The sequence below is a fragment of the Pseudochaenichthys georgianus genome, unplaced genomic scaffold, assembly GCF_902827115.2.
Source record: "Pseudochaenichthys georgianus unplaced genomic scaffold, fPseGeo1.2 scaffold_1150_arrow_ctg1, whole genome shotgun sequence".
NCBI lineage: Eukaryota > Metazoa > Chordata > Actinopteri > Perciformes > Channichthyidae > Pseudochaenichthys > Pseudochaenichthys georgianus.
The window spans coordinates 23,890-44,126 of NW_027262096.1; the positions used below are offsets into that span (position 1 = coordinate 23,890).

General features: G+C 38.7%; 1 protein-coding gene across 1 annotated transcript; it reads left to right on the forward strand.

Annotated features, from left to right (window-relative positions):
• Window positions 1-230: 230 nt before the first annotated feature.
• On the forward strand, window positions 231-16,848 carry LOC117440730 (thyroid hormone receptor beta-like; the record flags this gene model as incomplete). Its single annotated transcript, XM_034076956.1, has 7 exons — window positions 231-591; window positions 4,096-4,196; window positions 7,687-7,834; window positions 10,233-10,438; window positions 12,316-12,342; window positions 12,561-12,707; window positions 16,590-16,848. Coding segments are annotated over exons 1-7 (1,249 nt in total), but the record flags the coding sequence as incomplete, so codon positions are not given.
• Between the last annotated feature and the right edge of the window lie 3,389 nt (window positions 16,849-20,237).

Consider the following 20,237-nt stretch of genomic DNA (forward strand, 5'->3'; position numbering starts at 1 on the left):
CACCGGAGAACTTTTAGACGTTGTTTATCACCTTGATGGACTCTCTCTCACCGAATAACTTTTAGACGTTGTTTTTTACGTTTTCGATGCTCTGTCTCACACCGAAGAACTTTAGACGTTGTTTATGCTCTCCTTGATGGACTCTTTCTCACCCGATAACTTTTAGACGTTGTTTTTTACGTTTTCGATGCCCTGTCTCACACCGGAGAACTTTTAGACGTTCTTCCATGATGAACTTCTGCATCCCAGACATGTACGAGATGCCCCACTCTGGGAACGGAGGTTTCGCGGTGCAGGCTGGAGGTTTCGGAGGGGGGGAACACTGCATGTTTCAAGGTGAAGGTCCTGGGTTCGGATACTGTGATTCCCAGCCTCTTCACCACCTCCAGCCGCCTTGCATGGAACAAACATGGCCGCCAAGCCAGCAGTTTTCCTGTGCGTTCGCCAGCGGGCCTCCGGCGTTTAAGAACGAGTTTTGCAACCGGGACGTTCCTCTGAGTCACTTCCAACACCAGCAGCAGCCAGAGTTCTTCCCCGAGATCTCACCTGACTTCGCTCACCTGCAGTGGATGCAGGGAGAAAACAGGAGAGGTATGGCGTCCGGGGGATAGAGAGGATTTCATTTTGGGGTTGACGTTGAATTGTTTAGACGGTCGTCTCTCAGGGTTGTGATTTGTAAGGGTTCGTTTGGGGGAATTAGAGAAGAAGCTTCCATTTATTTATTTTGATTTTTTTATTTGATTTTTTTTTTATTTCTTAATCTCTTAATTTCTTAATTTCTCAATTTCTCAATTTCTAAAAATGTTATATTTAACTTTTTTCTATTTTTTATTATTATTTAATTTGTTTTATTGTAAAAAAAAAATACACTTTCACAATAGAAAAGCAGATAACAACGATGTGTTGGGGTAGTAACGTTTAATTGCCTGATCGTTTGTGGTTTTCTATCAGGGTTGTAAACTTTTTTGTCGTATTTTTGGTAACTCTTCCATTACATTACATCATTTACTTTTATATCTATTATTTATTTAGCATCTTTGTGTAGAAGGAGGCAGAAATCCCACTGGGTTTATTGGAAGCTCCAATATGAGGGAAACACAGCAGATAAATGTATTTTTGCAACATTATATAGAAAAACTGTGATTTGCCTATTGGGAAAAGCCATTTTTTTTAAATGTTGTACATCTCAAAGGAAAGGAAACTGACCTCTGCAGGTGATATACTTACGAGAACGAAGATTTAAGATTGACTAGTTGCGTAAGAACCCGTTAACTCGCTTTTAATCCCAATCGAGTAACAATGAGTGCATTCAAGCATAGAATCAGAAATCAGAAATCCATAGTTCATTCTGCTGCGGGGAAAATGTAAAATAATAAAGAGGCACGGATATGTTTTGATGGAAAATCAGATAAGTTCACAGCCATGGAAGAGATATAAGTAGCAGCATGTCTGACGTTAGCAATAAAGGTAATGAGGTAGTGACATAACAGTGTGTAAAACGTATATAATGGACATAGTACTCTCAAAAATCCTACAAATACATATTTTATAACTTTTAATAAGCCAAAGCTTTCCAATTGCTACGTACAGAAGGGAGAATGTGTTTATTGTTCTGTATGATTGGCCAACGTCCATTGGAAACAGGTTGGTTTTTAAGTACTCGGAAAGCTGGTTCCAGGAGACTTCATTGATTAATCGATCAATGAAGTCTCGGATTTGTTCATTTTAATTAATAAGCGTAAATCCAAGATGTAATGCGTCGTACGGCCGATCGGCTCTGGTGCTTCTGATGCTCAGAGTTAGTATTGATTGATAGTGAGGCAACAGAAGGCCGATTAATAAAACACCCGAATAAAAGGTATTGATCAGATTTTTTTAATATAAAGCGCTGAGCTCATTAAGCCCAATCCCAATATTGGGCCAGGTGTTGAGGCACGATATTAACAAGCTATGTATGGAGGCTGTTGCTAGGCAGGAGTTAAGCTACTTTTAAAACTCCATGTTTCGATAATCAATTTACACAAAGGAACATTTGATAAGCAGCATGTAGAGAATAGACAGAGCTTCTTAGATTTATCTTTGATATCGAGTTGACATCGTTGCCATACCAATGTTAACAAAATATGTTGTGTATCCTCTTCAAATTTAAATGGTTTCTTTGTTAGCCAATGCTACACATTTCCACCAACTTACGTGGATATCGGGCAAGTAGTTTTTCCTGGAGACAAACAAAGAGAAGAGAAAACCTCTTTGTTCGGTAAATAATAACAAAAACTAGTAAAAACTCCATGCGTTGCTTTTTGATAATCAACCACCAAATTTACACAAAGTAACATTTGATATACAGTATTTAAAGTATAAACATAGCTACCTAGGTCGATCTTTGATCCCCTCTTGTTCAAAAGGTTTAAAGTTTAATTTAAGAATCAACAACAAAAATAATTGTAAATTGGAAGAGCATTCGCAGAGCGTCGTCACCCGCCATACCCTACCTCGCAATGGTGAAATAAGTTGAAATATTTTGTGTATCCTCCTCAAAATTAGGTGGTCTTTCTCTTGGGCCATGCTACACGTTACCACCAATTTACATGGATATCGGGCAAGTAGTTTTTCCAGCAGACAAACAAAGAGAAGAGAAAACCTTTATGTTGAGTAATTAATAACAAAAACTAGTAAAAACTCCATGCGTTGCTTTTTGATAACCAAATGTACACAAAGGAACATTTGATATACAGTATTTAAAGTATAATAATAGCTACCTAGGTCTATCTTTGATCCCCTCTTGTTCAAACAGTTTCAAGTTTACTTTAAGAATCAACAACAAGCGTTGACATCCGCCCTTTCCTACCTCGCAATGGTGAAATAAGTTGAAATATTTTGTGTATCCTCCTGAAAATTAGGTGGTCTTTCTCTTGGGCCATGCTACACTTTGCCACCAATTTACATGATAATTGGTCGAGTAGTTTTTCCTGCAGACTGACAAAGAAACATTACCAGAAACCTCCTTATCGGAGTTATTTTGGTTCTGGTTCTTTGTTTACTTGCCTGCAGGAAAAACACCAATTATCATGTAAATTGGTGAAAAAGTGAAGCATGGGCAAAGAAAGAAACCATGTAAATTTGAAGAGGATACACAAAATATATTTAAATATTGTTAACAATCGATGATAGGGCATGGCGTTGGCGGGAATTGGTGCTCTTCAAAGAATCTTATAGTTTATTGTGCCTTTTGTTGCAAGAAAAATAAAATATCTTGTGTATCCTCTTCAAAATTAATAATAATAATAATTCCTTACATTTATTATAGCGCTTTTCCAGTGCACATTACACATATTTGTTATACATGCAATGGTCACTGTGGACAATACCCACAGGAGCAAGTTCAGGTGAAGTGTCTTGCCCAAGGACACACCGGCTTTACAGACGCAGCAGCAGCGGGTTTCACCCCTTGATCTGATGATCATTGCACAGCGCACTGCGCCACACCGTCCATCTTCACGCCTCGAAGTCATCGAGGCGCTTTTACAAGTACACATTAGTATTATACATGTACTGTGGACAATACCCAAAATAAAATAATAAAATTAGATTATTTCTTGGTCCGTGCTACACTTTTCCACCAATTTTCATGAAACCTGGGCTAGTAGTTTTTCCTGCAGACCAACAGACAAACCTATATACCCATAAATATAAATGAAAACTGTCTGGTTTTCTTTTTGGTCAACATCAAATAAAATCGAGGATGAAAACATACAAGAACAGAAGTCATGACTACAAATCTAGGGATCTCTTTTACTCCCGAATAAAACAACATTATATCATCTTTTCGTGAGTTTTCGCTTTAATCCAAAGTGCACCAAACGTGAAAATCCTGCAAGTAAATTCTTCCGCTTTCAAAACTACTAATATTCTGTTATTCCATTATGTTTATTTATTGTGTTCCTTTCTGTTGTCTTCTTATTAAGTGTTAAGGATGATATACCTTACTACTGCATTGGCTTCAAATAACCCAAACAGTGCTACTGAAGTGAGATTTATTTATCTATCAGCCAAAGTCAGTTATAAATGGTATTAACCATTCCTTCTTCTCTGCAGGGTATATTCCCAGTTACCTGGACAAGGATGAGCTCTGTGTCGTGTGTGGGGACAAAGCCACGGGTTATCACTATCGCTGCATCACCTGTGAAGGGTGCAAGGTAACAAGAGGACAGAGAGGGCAAAAGTACACACATCCTTTACTCAAGTAGAAGTACAGATATTCGTTTTTAGTACTGACTAAACTTCTTCACTCAAGTCAAAAGTAAAGAGGCTTTGAAATGTACTTCAGTAAAAAGTACCCATAGCTAGCAGCTGCTTTAAAGAGTACCTGACCTCCCTTTATATCAATAGAACAATAATGTCATTGTTAGCTAATGAATGTTTCCATGCTGACCAACGGCAACATGACAACGTTTCCATTGGTCCCTCTTCTTCAGAGAAGACCAGGAAGTGATGGATACACGGATCGTGTTCCAACCAATAGGCACGCAGTGACTCTAAAGAATAATGACCACGCACCAACACACATTCAGACTAAAGGAACCAGCTGTTTGGAGAATGAGAGAAGTAGAAAGTACAGGTATTTGAGTTCAACATGTGAGAAGTAGAAAGTACAGGTATTTGAGTTCAACATGTAAGAAGTAGAAAGTACAGGTATTTGTGTTCAACATGTGAGAAGTAGAAAGTACAGGTATTTGTGTTCAACATGTGAGAAGTAGAAAGTACAGGTATTTGTGTTCAACATGTAAGAAGTAGAAAGTACAGGTATTTGTGTTCAACATGTAAGAAGTAGAAAGTACAGGTATTTGAGTTCAACATGTAAGAAGTAGAAAGTACAGGTATTTGAGTTCAACATGTAAGAAGTAGAAAGTACAGGTATTTTAGTTCAACATGTAAGAAGTAGAAAGTACAGGTATTTGTGTTCAACATGTGAGAAGTAGAAAGTACAGGTATTTGGGTTCAACATGTAAGAAGTAGAAAGTACAGGTATTTGAGTTCAACATGTAAGAAGTAGAAAGTACAGGTATTTGTGTTCAACATGTGAGAAGTAGAAAGTACAGGTATTTGTGTTCAACATGTAAGAAGTAGAAAGTACAGGTATTTGAGTTCAACATGTAAGAAGTAGAAGGTACAGGTATTTGAGTTCAACATGTAAGAAGTAGAAAGTACAGGTATTTGTGTTCAACATGTAAGAAGTAGAAAGTACAGGTATTTTAGTTCAACATGTGAGAAGTAGAAAGTACAGGTATTTGAGTTCAACATGTAAGAAGTAGAAAGTACAGGTATTTGGGTTCAACATGTGAGAAGTAGAAAGTACAGGTATTTGAGTTCAACATGTAAGAAGTAGAAAGTACAGGTATTTGAGATCAACATGTAAGAAGTATAAAGTACAGGTATTTGGGTTCAACATGTAAGAAGTAGAAAGTACAGGTATTTGAGTTCAACATATAAGAAGTAGAAAGTACAGGTATTTGTGTTCAACATGTAAGAAGTAGAAAGTACAGGTATTTGTGTTCAACATGTAAGAAGTAGAAAGTACAGGTATTTGAGTTCAACATGTAAGAAGTAGAAAGTACAGGTATTTGAGTTCAACATGTGAGAAGTAGAAAGTACAGGTATTTGGGTTCAACATGTGAGAAGTAGAAAGTACAGGTATTTGGGTTCAACATGTAAGAAGTAGAAAGTACAGGTATTTGAGTTCAACATGTAAGAAGTAGAAAGTACAGGTATTTGAGTTCAACATGTAAGAAGTATAAAGTACAGGTATTTGTGTTCAACATGTAAGAAGTAGAAAGTACAGGTATTTGAGTTCAACATATAAGAAGTAGAAAGTACAGGTATTTGAGTTCAACATGTAAGAAGTAGAAAGTACAGGTATTTGTGTTCAACATGTAAGAAGTATAAAGTTCAGGTATTTGAGTTCAACATATAAGAAGTAGAAAGTACAGGTATTTGAGTTCAACATGTAAGAAGTAGAAAGTACAGGTATTTGAGTTCAACATGTAAGAAGTAGAAAGTACAGGTATTTGAGTTCAACATGTAAGAAGTAGAAAGTTCAGGTATTTGAGTTCAACATATAAGAAGTAGAAAGTACAGGTATTTGAGTTCAACATGTAAGAAGTAGAAAGTACAGGTATTTGTGTTCAACATGTAAGAAGTAGAAAGTACAGGTATTTGAGTTCAACATATAAGAAGTAGAAAGTACAGGTATTTGTGTTCAACATGTAAGAAGTAGAAAGTTCAGGTATTTGAGTTCAACATATAAGAAGTAGAAAGTACAGGTATTTGAGTTCAACATGTAAGAAGTAGAAAGTACAGGTATTTGTGTTCAACATGTAAAGAAGTAGAAAGTTCAGGTAGTTGAGTTCAACATATAAGAAGTAGAAAGTACAGGTATTTGAGTTCAACATGTAAGAAGTAGAAAGTACAGGTATTTTGTGTTCAACATGTAAGAAGTAGAAAGTTCAGGTATTTGTGTTCAACATATAAGAAGTAGAAAAGTACAGGTATTGAGTTCAACATGTAAGAAGTAGAAAGTACAGGTATTTGTGTTCAACATGTAAGAAGTAGAAAGTACAGGTATTTGTGTTCAACATGAGAGAAGTAGAAAGTACAGGTATTTGTGTTCAACATGTAAGAAGTAGAAAGTACAGGTATTTGAGTTCAACATGTAAGAAGTAGAAAGTACAGGTATTTGTGTTCAACATGAGAGAAGTAGAAAGTACAGGTATTTGAGTTCAACATGTGAGAAGTAGAAAGTACAGGTATTTGAGTTCAACATGTAAGAAGTAGAAAGTACAGGTATTTGAGTTCAACATGTAAGAAGTAGAAAGTACAGGTATTTGGGTTCAACATGTAAGAAGTAGAAAGTACAGGTATTTGGGTTCAACATGTAAGAAGTAGAAAGTACAGGTATTTGAGTTCAACATGTAAGAAGTAGAAAGTACAGGTATTTGAGTTCAACATGTAAGAAGTAGAAAGTACAGGTATTTGAGTTCAACATGTAAGAAGTAGAAAGTACAGGTATTTGTGTTCAACATGTAAGAAGTAGAAAGTACAGGTATTTGAGTTCAACATGTAAGAAGTAGAAAGTACAGGTATTTGTGTTCAACATGTAAGAAGTAGAAAGTACAGGTATTTGGGTTCAACATGTAAGAAGTAGAAAGTACAGGTATTTGTGTTCAACATGAGAGAAGTAGAAAGTACAGGTATTTGAGTTCAACATGTAAGAAGTAGAAAGTACAGGTATTTGTGTTCAACATGAGAGAAGTAGAAAGTACAGGTATTTGAGTTCAACATGTGAGAAGTAGAAAGTACAGGTATTTGAGTTCAACATGTGAGAAGTAGAAAGTACAGGTATTTGAGTTCAACATGTAAGAAGTAGAAAGTACAGGTATTTGTGTTCAACATGTAAGAAGTAGAAAGTACAGGTATTTGTGTTCAAAATGTAAGAAGTCAAAGTAAAAAGTTGTCAGAAAAATAAGTAGTGGAGTAAAGTACTGATACCAGAAAGATGTACTTAAATACACTAACGAAGTATTTGTACTCCACAACTTCCCACCTCTGCAAGTGGATGTTTTCAGCTTCATTTGGTGCTTTTTATTTTTGAAGTTATTCTGAGTTGTATGCGTTGTGTCTGATCTCCAGGGATTCTTCAGGCGGACGATCCAGAAGAACTTGAACCCGACGTACGCCTGTAAATACGAGGGAAATTGCGCCATCGACAAAGTGACGAGGAACCAGTGCCAGGAATGTCGCTTCAAGAAGTGCATCGCGGTGGGAATGGCAACCGACTGTGAGTTTACAGACAAAGAGGATTAGGGTTAGGGTTGGACAAAATGAGGGTTGGACAAAGGGTCAAGGTTCTTTATTTGTCATACGAACATAGCTACAGTAGTTATGTCGATGAAAATCTTAGGTCACAGGCTTCTCCAACAGTGCAACACAATAATACAGAAAAATATAGTGCAAGTAAATATTAAAAAGTAAATACAAAAAGAAAATTAGTTTAAAAAAAGTGAAATAGTGAAATAAGAGTCTATATGCAAGCTATTGGAATGATATATTAGATAAATATATAAATAATTTCTAAGTAGCAGATGAATGTTATGGATGTTGTTTCAGCAGTTCAGGTGTCAGCAGTCTTATGGCCTGTGGGATGAAGCTGTCTCTGAGTCTGGTGGTTTTAGTCCGGATGCTGCGGTACCGCCTGCCGGATGGCAGCAGACTGAACAGTGTGTGGCTGGGTGATGGGGGTCTTTGGTAATCCTGAGAGCTTTCTTCCTGAGCCGCTGGGAGTAGAGGTCCTCCATGGATGGCAGCTCCGCCCTGGGTTAGAGTCCTGGTGCTGTGCTGTGCAGTTTCCACCTCCCTCTGTAAAGCCTTACGATTGAGGGCGGTGCAGCTGCCGTACCCGGCCGTGATGCAGCCAGTCAGGATGCTCTCTATGGAGCACCTGAAGGTCAGGATCCTCTCTATGGAGCACCTGTAGAAGGTCAGGGTCCTCTCTATGGATCACCTGTAGAAGGTCAGGGTCCTCTCTATGGAGCACCTGTAGGAGGTCAGGATGCTCTCTAGGGTGCACCTGTAGGAGGTCAGGATGCTCTCTAGGGTGCACCTGTAGGAGGTCAGGATGCTCTCTATGGAGCACCTGAAGGAGGTCAGGATGCTCTCTATGGTGCACCTGTAGGAGGTCAGGATGCTCTCTATGGAGCACCTGCACAATTAGGGTTGGACACAATTAGTTGGACAAAATTAGGGTTGGACCAAATTAGAGTTAGACTAAATTAGGGTTGGACAAAATGAGGGTTGGACAAAATTAGTGTTGGACAAAATTAGTGTTGGACAAAATTAGGGTTGGACAAAATTAGTGTTGGACAAAATTAGTGTTGGACAAAATTAGGGTTGGACCAAATTAGTGTTAAACTAAATTAGGGTTGGACAAAATGAGGGTTGGACAAAATTAGTGTTGGACAAAATTAGTGTTGGACAAAATTAGGGTTGGACAAAATTAGTGTTGGACAAAATTAGTGTTGGACAAAATTAGGGTTGGACAAAATTAGTGTTGGACCAAATTAGAGTTGGACAAAATTAGGGTTGGACAAAATTAGTGTTGGACCAAATTAGAGTTGGACAAAATTAGGGTTGGACAAAATGAGGGTTGGACAAAATTAGTGTTGGACAAAATTAGGGTTGGACAAAATTAGTGTTGGACCAAATTAGAGTTGGACAAAATTAGGGTTGGACAAAATTAGTGTTGGACCAAATTAGAGTTGGACAAAATTAGGGTTGGACAAAATTAGTGTTGGACCAAATTACAGTTGGACAAAATTAGGGTTGGACAAAATTAGTGTTGGACCAAATTAGAGTTGGACTAAATTAGGGTTGGACAAAATTAGTGTTGGACAAAATTAGGGTTGGACAAAATTAGTGTTGGACCAAATTAGAGTTGGACAAAATTAGGGTTGGACAAAATTAGTGTTGGACCAAATTAGAGTTGGACAAAATTAGGGTTGGACAAAATTAGTGTTGTCAAAATTAGGGTTAGACCAAATTAGGCTTGGACAAAATTAGGGTTTGGGTTAAGTTGAGATGCATTACAATGAACGAAGGTATACATTTATTCAACATCAAGTCCTTTTTTAATACTTTTGGAACAACCTCGACTAGCTGCTTTCTCTTCCTCCACATTCACTATGTCACCGCATCGTTTTTTGCATACTTTATTAAAGACGTATAATGAAAAAGAACAATGCAAAATGTAGAATATAAAATGTTCGTTTTGCATAGAATAGATTAAGAGAAACCCGTTTCAACTGTCCATAAAAATCCAAAAAATAAATGTGTACGTAGCAATATTTGCGCTTATGAAGTTCAAGCAAATGCACTAGCACTTAAATTGAAAATGGCTTAATTGAAGCTAACATGCTTGTAGGATCCTTTTCTTTCTGATTGTGCACCCTAATAGCTGATTACACTTACTGTTAGCCCGATAAGTTAAATGGGAAGGGTTAGGAAAATGCATTCACTCATTCATACAGTACATTTAAATTCAATGTCGGATGTAGACTCGTACAGTTAGAATGAAAAGTAGAGGTGTTAAAATGTGTTGCTAATTAAAGACCTTTTTGGATATGTGTGGAATAACCTCTTCTAGCTGCTTCATCCTCTTCCTCCTCTTCCTCCCTCCTCAGTGGTGTTGAACGACAGCAAGAGGCTGGCGAAGAGGAAACTGATCGAGGAAAACCGTCAACGCCGTCGGAAAGAAGAGCTCCAGAAGACGGTGTGGGATCGCCAGGAACCGACGCAGGAGGAGTGGGATCTGATCCGAATGGTGACGGACGCCCACATGACCACAAACGCACAAGGAAACCACTGGAAACAGAAGCGGAAATTCCTGGTGAGACATCAAAAAGGCCTCCGTCGCTTCGCCAAAAACAGCCACACAAAAAACCTCACACACCTTCCTGTTTCCCCACCACCTCCTCCACTGTTTCCCTGTGTTAATATGTCCATGTGTTTTTTGTATCCCCTTGTAGAGTGGGGAGAGTTAGCGGGACGATGGAGCACAAGTGTGTTCCTCAACGCAATAATGGAACATATCACTTTCGTCTTTCTTATGCAATGATAATACTATCGCTCATATTAATAACCTTGCTTTGTGCTGTTTTTCATTTCTCTCTCTCTCTGTGTGTTTGTAGCTTTCACACCTCACTCTTTATTTCTTTTTTTTGACTAATTTTGTTGTGAAAACTAATCGCTTTGTCCAGATTTATTAAACGTTTTCCACTGTTGACTTTTGGGTTTCTGTGGTACGGTCAGAACAAAACGCTTCAGTTGAAACGTTTTTTTGAACCGCCATTAAAGCGATTTACGAAAAATGTTGAAATTAGCGACTTAATATTTTGTAAAGTTTTCCAAGAAAGTCTCGTTAACATGCGTCACTTAACACGAATAATACGTTTTCTAATATTAAGGAATATATTCACTATTTTTGCAATTGTATCTTGCCGTTTCCTAACAAAAAGCTTCCGTTGTGGAAATACATGAGAATTCATTGATTAAAGTCGTACAAATGTCCCGTTACGCCTATTGGATATTATTTAAATATTCGTCTGTTATTTATAACACAAATCTAACATTTCCTGCGTCGTAAATTGTGAGAAAGCACTAAAATAAATGTTTTTAACGGGGAGTGAAAGCGAAAGACCATTTTTACCGCATATGAAATAAGTGACTTAAAATGTTGTCAAATTTTCCGGGAAAGTCACTTTAACATTTGTGACATTACAGTTCTCTAATACGAAGGAATCTATTCACAATATTTGCATATAATTCCAAATGATACCGTAGATGTGCTTTTACGTCGTTGAAAACATGAGAACTTATTGATTACATTCATGCAAATGTCCCGTCACGCCTATCGGGTATTATTTAAATATTCGTAAAAAAAAATTAAAAAATCGAACATTTCCGAGTCGTCAAATGTGTAAAAACTAAAAATATCATACAAATATTTTGGTAGCACTCTACAATAAGACTTCCCTTATAAATGGTTTACGAATAGTTTGTTATTCATTTATTAATTAGGTTGTGAACACTTTATAAATCATTAATAAGCTTTTATAAGACATGAGATAAACAGGGCGACTGTGACCGGTTGCTTGCCAAATAGTGAGCCCACATTTATCTGTACCGCTAAGCCTGATATTGGCTACCTAGCTTACTTCGTCTCCTTCATCGGCCACTTACTTCGTCTCCTTCATCGGCCAGCATCCTTGGTATCTGTTACTCACTGAGTTGATTCTCGCTAAGTAGCTAATATAAGGCTTAGTCATCTTGCCAAATAGTGAGCCTGTGTAAAAATGTTTAAGCGATGTTTATGGTGGGGTATGTATGTATGAAAACTATGTTCACTTTAAGATGTGTCACTTTACAATTCACTATATTTGCGATTGTTTAAGTCATGCAAATGTCCCGTCACGCCTATCAGACATTATCTAAAAATGCGTCTGTTATTCACGACAGAAATCAAACAGTTTCGATCGAAGTCCTGAGTCTGAATCTTGCCACAGAAACCCATCTTGAATTTCTCTGCTCACCTGTTCTCTACCTGCTCACTCTCTCATCTCTCTTCAGTTTAACCTCTTTACTTTTTAGCCGGCTTGACGCAAGTTCTTCATTGAAATTTCACAATTCCTGTTGATTATCCAACAGGTCGAGGAAGCAATGCTTCTTAATGAAATAACATGTAATTTATTCTATACTTCTGACCAGAGTGCTGCAGGGGTGAAGGAAGATAAGGTACGGAAACTAAAATGTTAATTTTCATTTACATGCATTGAATTACAAGCTACATGTCTAGCAATGCATCCCTACGACATATAGACTGTGCAAAACCAACTTAATCAAAAGTAAATCCTTAAATACTTCACACTTAACCTCAAATCTCTTGACGCATAATGCTAAGATAACCATTTCCTCGTGCTTTTTGATTTACCGCTCTGCTCTTTGCTTTTCAGCCTGAGGATATTGGTCAAGCGTCGATGGGCAATACGCCGGATGAAAACAAAGTGGATATAGAAGCCTTCAGTCAGTTTACAAAAATTATCACCCCTGCCATAACCCGAGTGGTGGACTTTGCCAAAAAACTGCCTATGTTTTGTGATGTAAGTGTGAAAAGGAGAGGATAAAGCGTTCTCTGTTCGAACTGTCTCTAGTTAAACATATCGTTAGAGCCACATTGTTTATTAGAACTTAAAAAGTAGTGGATTTAGGTTTTTGCAAGTTGCATAAAACAGCTTGACTGAGACAAATTGCAATTAGGGCTTCGGCTTACTCCTTATTAATGAATCTTTTATAGATTTACCGGTAATTTTGAGTCTTAAAAATGTCCGTAAAATGCAAATGACTAATAGTTCAAGCTGATGTCTTTAAATGTCAATCCAAAACGTATAGATTATCCCTTTCATGTCATATAAAATAGAACATCTCCATATTTCAGAGGCCAAAAAACTGCATTTCAACATTTTTCCATGAAAGATTACTTTACATTTTCCATTTCTTTATCCTTTTTTCACATTTTCCCGTGTTGAATTATTACCAAAAATACTCTCCTAATAAAACAAAGTGAATGTGGGCTATAGCAGAAGCTAACAGTATTTGCCATCTGACTTTTATGCTTGATTTTACACTTAAAATATGAATGTATTGGGAATTAAATGTCCACATTTTTTTATGTCCACTCTATTAGGTTAACTTTTAATGTCTTGATAAAACATTGTTTATCATATTAACGTATAGCTAATGCTCATGGTTAGCCCTTTGGTTAGTTAGCAGTGTAATTGTATATAACATTAAAGGGTACCACTTTACAATAAGACCATCCTTATAAAGGATTCATAAAGGGTTTATAATTAGTTTGTAAACACTTTATTAATCATTAAGAACCATTTATAAACCAGTTCTAACATACATCAACACAGGCTCACTATTTGGCAAGATGACTAAGCCTTATATTGGCTACTTGGCGAGAATCAACTCAGTGAGCAACAGATACCAAGGATGCTGGCTGATGAAGGAGACGAAGTAAGCTAAGTAGCCAATATCAGACTTAGCGGTACAGATAAATGTGGGCTCACTATTTGGCAAGATGACGAAGCCTTATATTTAGTATATATTTATACTTATCTTACTTCGTCTTCTTCATCAGCCAGCATCCTTGGTATCTGTTGTTCACTGAGTTGATTCTCCCCCATGCAGTGGCGGCGCCAGGGTATGGCTGGGGTAGGCTACAGCCATACCCTGAGATGCCCCACCTTAGCCCCACCATGAACAATGATGTTAAAGTAAGCATGTTGAGAACACGGCTTGCGAAAATATCCGGGTCGAGTCCACAACACTCAAACTGATCCTGCTGTAACAACAAGTGCACGCTACTGATGCAATATGGTTGAGACCATTCGGGCTTATGCTAGAGGGGTGCAAGGAATAGTCTAAGTAGTGGGGGAGTTTTATGCACTAAAGGTGTGGAAATTCTCTGGTGTTATAATATCAGCGCGGCCGCGGTCAGATCAAAATGCCTCCGAATGCAATTTGAATAAACCTACAGCCAATCAGAGCAACGAAACGTTGGGTCTGCGTCATGCCTTACTGATTGAGACCAATCGGAACCGCCTTTCAGTATCCCCATTGGATCTTCAACGTGTGCTATCATACGTCACGTTCACAGGGATCCCTTTTTATTCACTACAAGACAAATGTGCCATTTTATTTCATACAGTTCCATTTGGATTGAGACATAATCTAAACCTCACGCGTGGCGTTTCACTGTCGAGGGGACGATATAGCGTGGATGTAATTTGCAAATACAGACTTGAGCCCCACCACTGTATGGGTTAGCCCTACCATAGGTTACCCAACACAAATACCCTGGTGCCGCCACTGCCCCCATCCATCTTGATGTTTCTTGGCATCTCTTTATGACCATTTATTTACGAGTTACTACCATTTCTAATAAGGCTTAGCAGTACAGATACATGGCTCACTATTTGGCAACCATGTATTACAATACATAAACATCGCTTAAACATTTTTACACAGGCTCACTATTTGGCAAGATGACTAAGCCTTATATTAGCTACTTAGCGAGAATCAACTCAGTGAGCAACAGATACCAAGGATGCTGGCCGATGAAGGAGACGAAGTAAGCTAAGTAGCCAATATCAGGCTTAGCGGTGCAGATAAATGTGGGCTCACTATTTGGCAAGCAACCGGTCACAGTTGCCCTGTTTATCTCATGTCATATCAAAACGTATTAATGATTCATAAAGTGTTCACAACCTAATTAATAAATGAATTACAAACTATTCGTAAACCCTTTATAAGGGTAGTCTTATTGTAAAGTTTATTTGTCTATCATTTTTATACAGAGAAATAATCATATCTTAGTAATGCTTTGTACTAACTTACATGGATTACTTATGCTTATGGTATTCTCCATTTTACCAGTTAGCTAGCATGAGTCTGAATGTCCCACTTATTAAAGGGAATTGCGTGCTTTCTCTTAATCCAATCAAAATGCATTATAGCCCCAAATCACAAGAAATGCCTCAAAGGGCTGTTCGAAGCACAAAAAAGCAAAAACAAAATACAAACGTTAGAGTATAACAGTTATAAAAACATTATACAACATTATACCAATAACCTAAGTGTTGCCATGTGATAAAAGCATGAGACTGAAGTGATGCTAATGTAGATGGAAACTAGTTTACAAGGAAGACAGATGCGAAGAGATGGGTTTTGAGTTTGCTTTTAAATCAGGGGTGTCCAAACTACGGCCCAGGGGCCAAATGCGGCCCTCGGATCATTTTGAATCGGCCCTCAGCTAATTAAAAAAGTATAATGAAATATTTCTCAAATGAAACTTGTCTTATATTGTACTTCTTAAATATGAATGTAAACATATATCACACAGTAGTATTCATGTGTTAAAAAGACCACTTTTCAAATAAATTCAGTCAATTAAAGTTGGGAACATTTTCTAACAAATCTTAGTTGATGAGAAAAAAGCCTAATGAATTATTTACATAACAAGCTTGAAATTCTGAGGCTTCTGTTTTAAGGATTTGATTGATTTGCTAACTTGTAACTCAACTTGTGAGGCAATAATCCTCTTGTGCAGCGGTTTTCAAAGTGTGAGGCGCGCCTCCCCTGGGGGTGGCGCCAGAGAGCTTCAGGGGAGGCGCAGCGTCGGAAAAAAATTACAAGAAGCAGTGAAATCTAGCTGGTTAACTTCAGCTAACTTTATGCGAGCGATACATGTTTAGTGAAGTCACCTAAAGTGAGAGAGGAGACAGCGTCTGGCAGAAAACGTCACTGGCTGTCTGCGGAGACCGAGTTCCCCCACCTCGCCAAAAAGAGCTCGTTCCCTTCCCCTCCACCGACCTGTGTGAGCGCGGGTTTTCCGCATTGACTTTGATCAAAAGCAAGTAGCGGTAAAGGCTGCAGCCAGAGGTTGATCAAAGACATTGTTCCCACTAAAGTAGAGGGTAATAAGGAGGCAACGTTCAGTGTGTTGCCGGGAGCATATCAGGATGTATCCACGATGTTGAAAATGTTAAAAATGTTTAAAAAATATGTTTCAGTCGGAGTCATTTCAACTGGCGTGCTCAAAGAAGAGAAAGGTAGACAGCGGAAACAGATGACATGTTCTCTTACTGGACCTCTTTGAAATGCAATTGAATACCCCTGCATTATAGCAACAACAACAACAATAATAATAATAGCAATAATAATTGGGAGGGGGGGCGCGGCTGTTCTTATGTCACCTGAGGGGAGGCTCACCTTCCCACACTTTGAAAACCCCTGCTCTAGTGAGTGGCCCAGCCCTTCGTATGTTTTTCTGTATGTGGCACTCGGTGGAAACAGTTGGACACCCCTGCTTTAAAGGAAATAGCTTCGCGGAAATGGAAGACGATTCCAAAGGAGAATGAAATGAACGAAAAGGCTCTGTGATCCGCTAACACTCATTGTCTCCCCCGTACTTCCAGCTGCCTTGTGAAGACCAGATCAAACTGCTGAAAGGCTGCTGCATGGAGATCATGTCTCTGCGAGCGGCCGTACGATACGACCCGGAGAGCGAAACCCTGACGCTCAACGGAGAGATGGCCGTCACGCGAGGACAGCTTAAAAACGGAGGCCTGGGCGTGGTTTCGGATGCCATCTTTGACCTTGGAGTGTCGTTGTCGTCCTTTAACTTGGATGACTCCGAGGTGGCTCTTCTTCAGGCCGTTATCCTGCTTTCATCTGGTGAGTAATCTTGTTGTCCGGACTCACACTCCACCTGCAAACAACCCTTATCTTTAGCCCATTAGGCTTTTATTTTGAGCTTACTTAACATTAAAGGGGCATTTCGGGGCATCTTTAGAGGTCGTGCTGCGTGAGGTATTTAAAGATGACAGCTTAGTCAAAAAGCGTGGAAAAAGCACCAGCTTTTATTTTGAGCTTACTTAACATTAAAGGGGCATTTCGGGGCGTCTTTTCGGGTCGTCTTCAGGTCGTGTTGCGTGAGGTATTTAAAGATGACAGCTTAGTTGTGGAAAAAGCACAAGCAAAACACTTGGAAGAGTTTACAAACGCTTCCCCTGGCTTTCAGACAGCCCTTTCTCACAGGGAACTGGTATCTTGCTTTGGCCAAATCTACCGGACTCCCCTTTACAAAAACGGTCATTTTACCTTTTGAAAAACATGGGAATTTCGGGCCTCCAGCTGCATCGATCTGTTTGATTTCTTGTGATATTTTTGGGACTTTAATGAATTTGACAAACCATTTAAAACCCCAATCCCACAATAACTACTGGCAGTCGTAGTCGTAGACCAGCAACTCCTTAATTCAGCTAGACAAATCCCAGTTGTTTTTAATGGTCTTTAAATAAAGCATGAATATCTTCAGCTCCCACAAGCCAAAATGTTCTAAATATAGCAAACACTCAAACTGACATTAATTTTTAAGATGGATTAATTCCTTTTTAGGTTAGCTTCCTGTCCGTAGTACTACTGTAATGCTGTAATGTGGATAGTTTAACGCTGAACCTGGCTTTCACACAGCCCTTTCTCACTGGGAGCTTTTAAATTGCTTTTGCGAAATCTACCAGACTCCACTTAACAAAAACGGTAATTTTACCTTTGGCAGAATAGGGGAATTTCTGGTCTCAACCGGTTAGGTATTGGGTGTTCGTTTTGTAACTTAAAGGTGGGGTAGGTAATTTTGGAGAAAGCAGCTCGAGTGCGCTAGAATTTGAAAATACACAGCCGGAGAAAATCTGCCACTTCCTCACAGAGCCCCGCCTCCAACACACACGAACGCCACATGACCAATGAGGGCACGAGATCAGTTTGTGCCCCGATGGAAGGCTGACAGGCAGGTAGGCCATCCAGCTACTTTAGCCGGCTCAGATGATTGGTCGTGCTTTTTACAGCGCCACGGTTTCCACAGATGATATTTTTTTATGTATTTTTGTCAAAGCACTTCAGATATTCATTGCTATCGGGATGTTAAGAACATTCCATGGAATATAACAACATCTCGAGCCGGTTTCTCAAACTTACCTACCCCACCTTTAAAGTGGTTGAAATGTTCTAAATATAGCTTGAACTGATATTGATTTTTAAGATGGATTAATTTATTTTTAGCTTTGCTTCCTGTCCGTAGTACTACTGTAATGCTGTAATGTGGATAAGCAGCGCATACTTCTAAACATCCAAACTATCACTTTAACTTATTCTTTAATTGACGTCCAGACATTTTCAAGAGCAATCCCATTCGTAGAGTGAAAACGGTTTTCCCACACAAAAACGTAAAATAATCACGAGGGTCATTTGTCCTCAAACACACGGTCTTTTCTTGACATGAAATCCATACCAAACTGCAGTGAAATCAATGATTCACCGTCACCATTGTGAGGAGCTTTGTGCAGCTGTTGCTCTGCATCTGATTCAAGATCAATAATGTTCTGCTGTGTGCCGAAAACATGGAGACGTGCAGGGACGCGGGAAGGGGGGGTGCTGAGGGGGCTGCAGCACCCCCATCTCTGACTGACTTCCTGCGTCCCTGGAGACGTGACCCGCCCATCTGTCAATCAATACCCCAATAACATAGGGTTCAGGGTCCTTTAGTGCCAAACCATTAAGTAACCAGTAAAATAATGTCAAATCAGTTCTGAAAGACACTGGCAGCCAATGTGGTGCAGCTCAAACTGAAGAAATGTGCTCTCTTTTTCGTTTTTTTTGTTAAAATACCTCGACCCAGGCCAAAATACAGAAAGTCAATAATATAGGGTTGAGGGCCCTTTAGCTTTATTGTTATTTATAGTTATTACTAGAGCCGGGACTCGATTAAAAAAATTAATCTAATTAATTAGAGGCTTTGTAATTAATTAATCGAAATTAATCGCATTTTTAATCAAATATACATATTTGACCTGAGAACAGCGAGAAGCAGTTTCCACATGGACTTTACTCCAGGTGGTCGACAGTCGAGTGCAGTCCAGAGAGCCAGGGAGCTGGTTCTTCTCTCAGACGTGGACTGACTCATCCTGGCCCTGAAACCAGTCGTCTGGTTGAGTGTGGGTTGGGTCAGGGTGTGGTTCCTTGCACTCGGAGTCGGGCTAACGTCCACGCTAGCTGCTACATGCTAGCTGCTACATGCTAGCTGCTACATGCTAGCTGCTACATGCTTTGCATTTAGGTGATACTTTAGGCTTGATGTGCTGCGGTGATATGCAAATTCTTTTTTGCATAATTTGCACACAGCCGTGCTCTTATCGACGCTTCCATCCGTCCGTTTTTTAAAACAAAATGTCCCATCCACGGGGCCGACCGAAGCGGTCTCATCAGCTTGTTCGTTCATGTTTGACTATTGTTCACCGTGGTTTGTTGTTGTTTGAAGTCCCATGCTGAAGTCATGAACGTTAGTTGGTGCTCCAGTATAATCGGTACGCCTGAAACTCATCCAGTGAGAAACGTTCCGCTGTGCAAAAATAAGTGCGATTAAAGTGCGATTAAAATGCGTTAATTTTTTTAACGCGTTCATTTTTGTGTAATTAATTAATCTTAATTAACGCGTTAAAGTCCCGGCCCTAGTTATTACATTGACACAAACTGTACCCACTACACATAATCCTTTCATTATTATTTAATAAAGAATTATAATAATATTACAAAAACAGCCCAATACAATACACGGTACTCTTAATACTTTTTAATTGACTCTTTTTGGTGGAAAGTAAAAAACGTACGGCTTTCTGCCGTTTATAGCAGAGGAGCTTTGCTAATTGTTGTATTGTTGATTTACTTAACTGAGTGAACTGTTTATCTCCGTGGGATTAACTTGATCGACCATTCTCCGCTGACTGGTTAACTTTCTTTGTCTTCAACGGGGAGGTTGAAGATTACAGGAAAAACTAGAAAAATGAACGACTATAAAACATCTCAGGAACCTTTACTTACTGACAGAGGAGGGAGAAGTACTCACAACCGGTATTTCAGTAAAAGTAGAAGTACTCAGATCTGGTTCTTGAGTAAAAGTACATGGACTCAGATCTTGTATTTCAGTAAAAGTATTATCTACTTTATAACCAAAATAATAGTTTTAGAAAAAACAAGCAGGTTTTTAGAGATTACATTTTATTTTTTTAAAT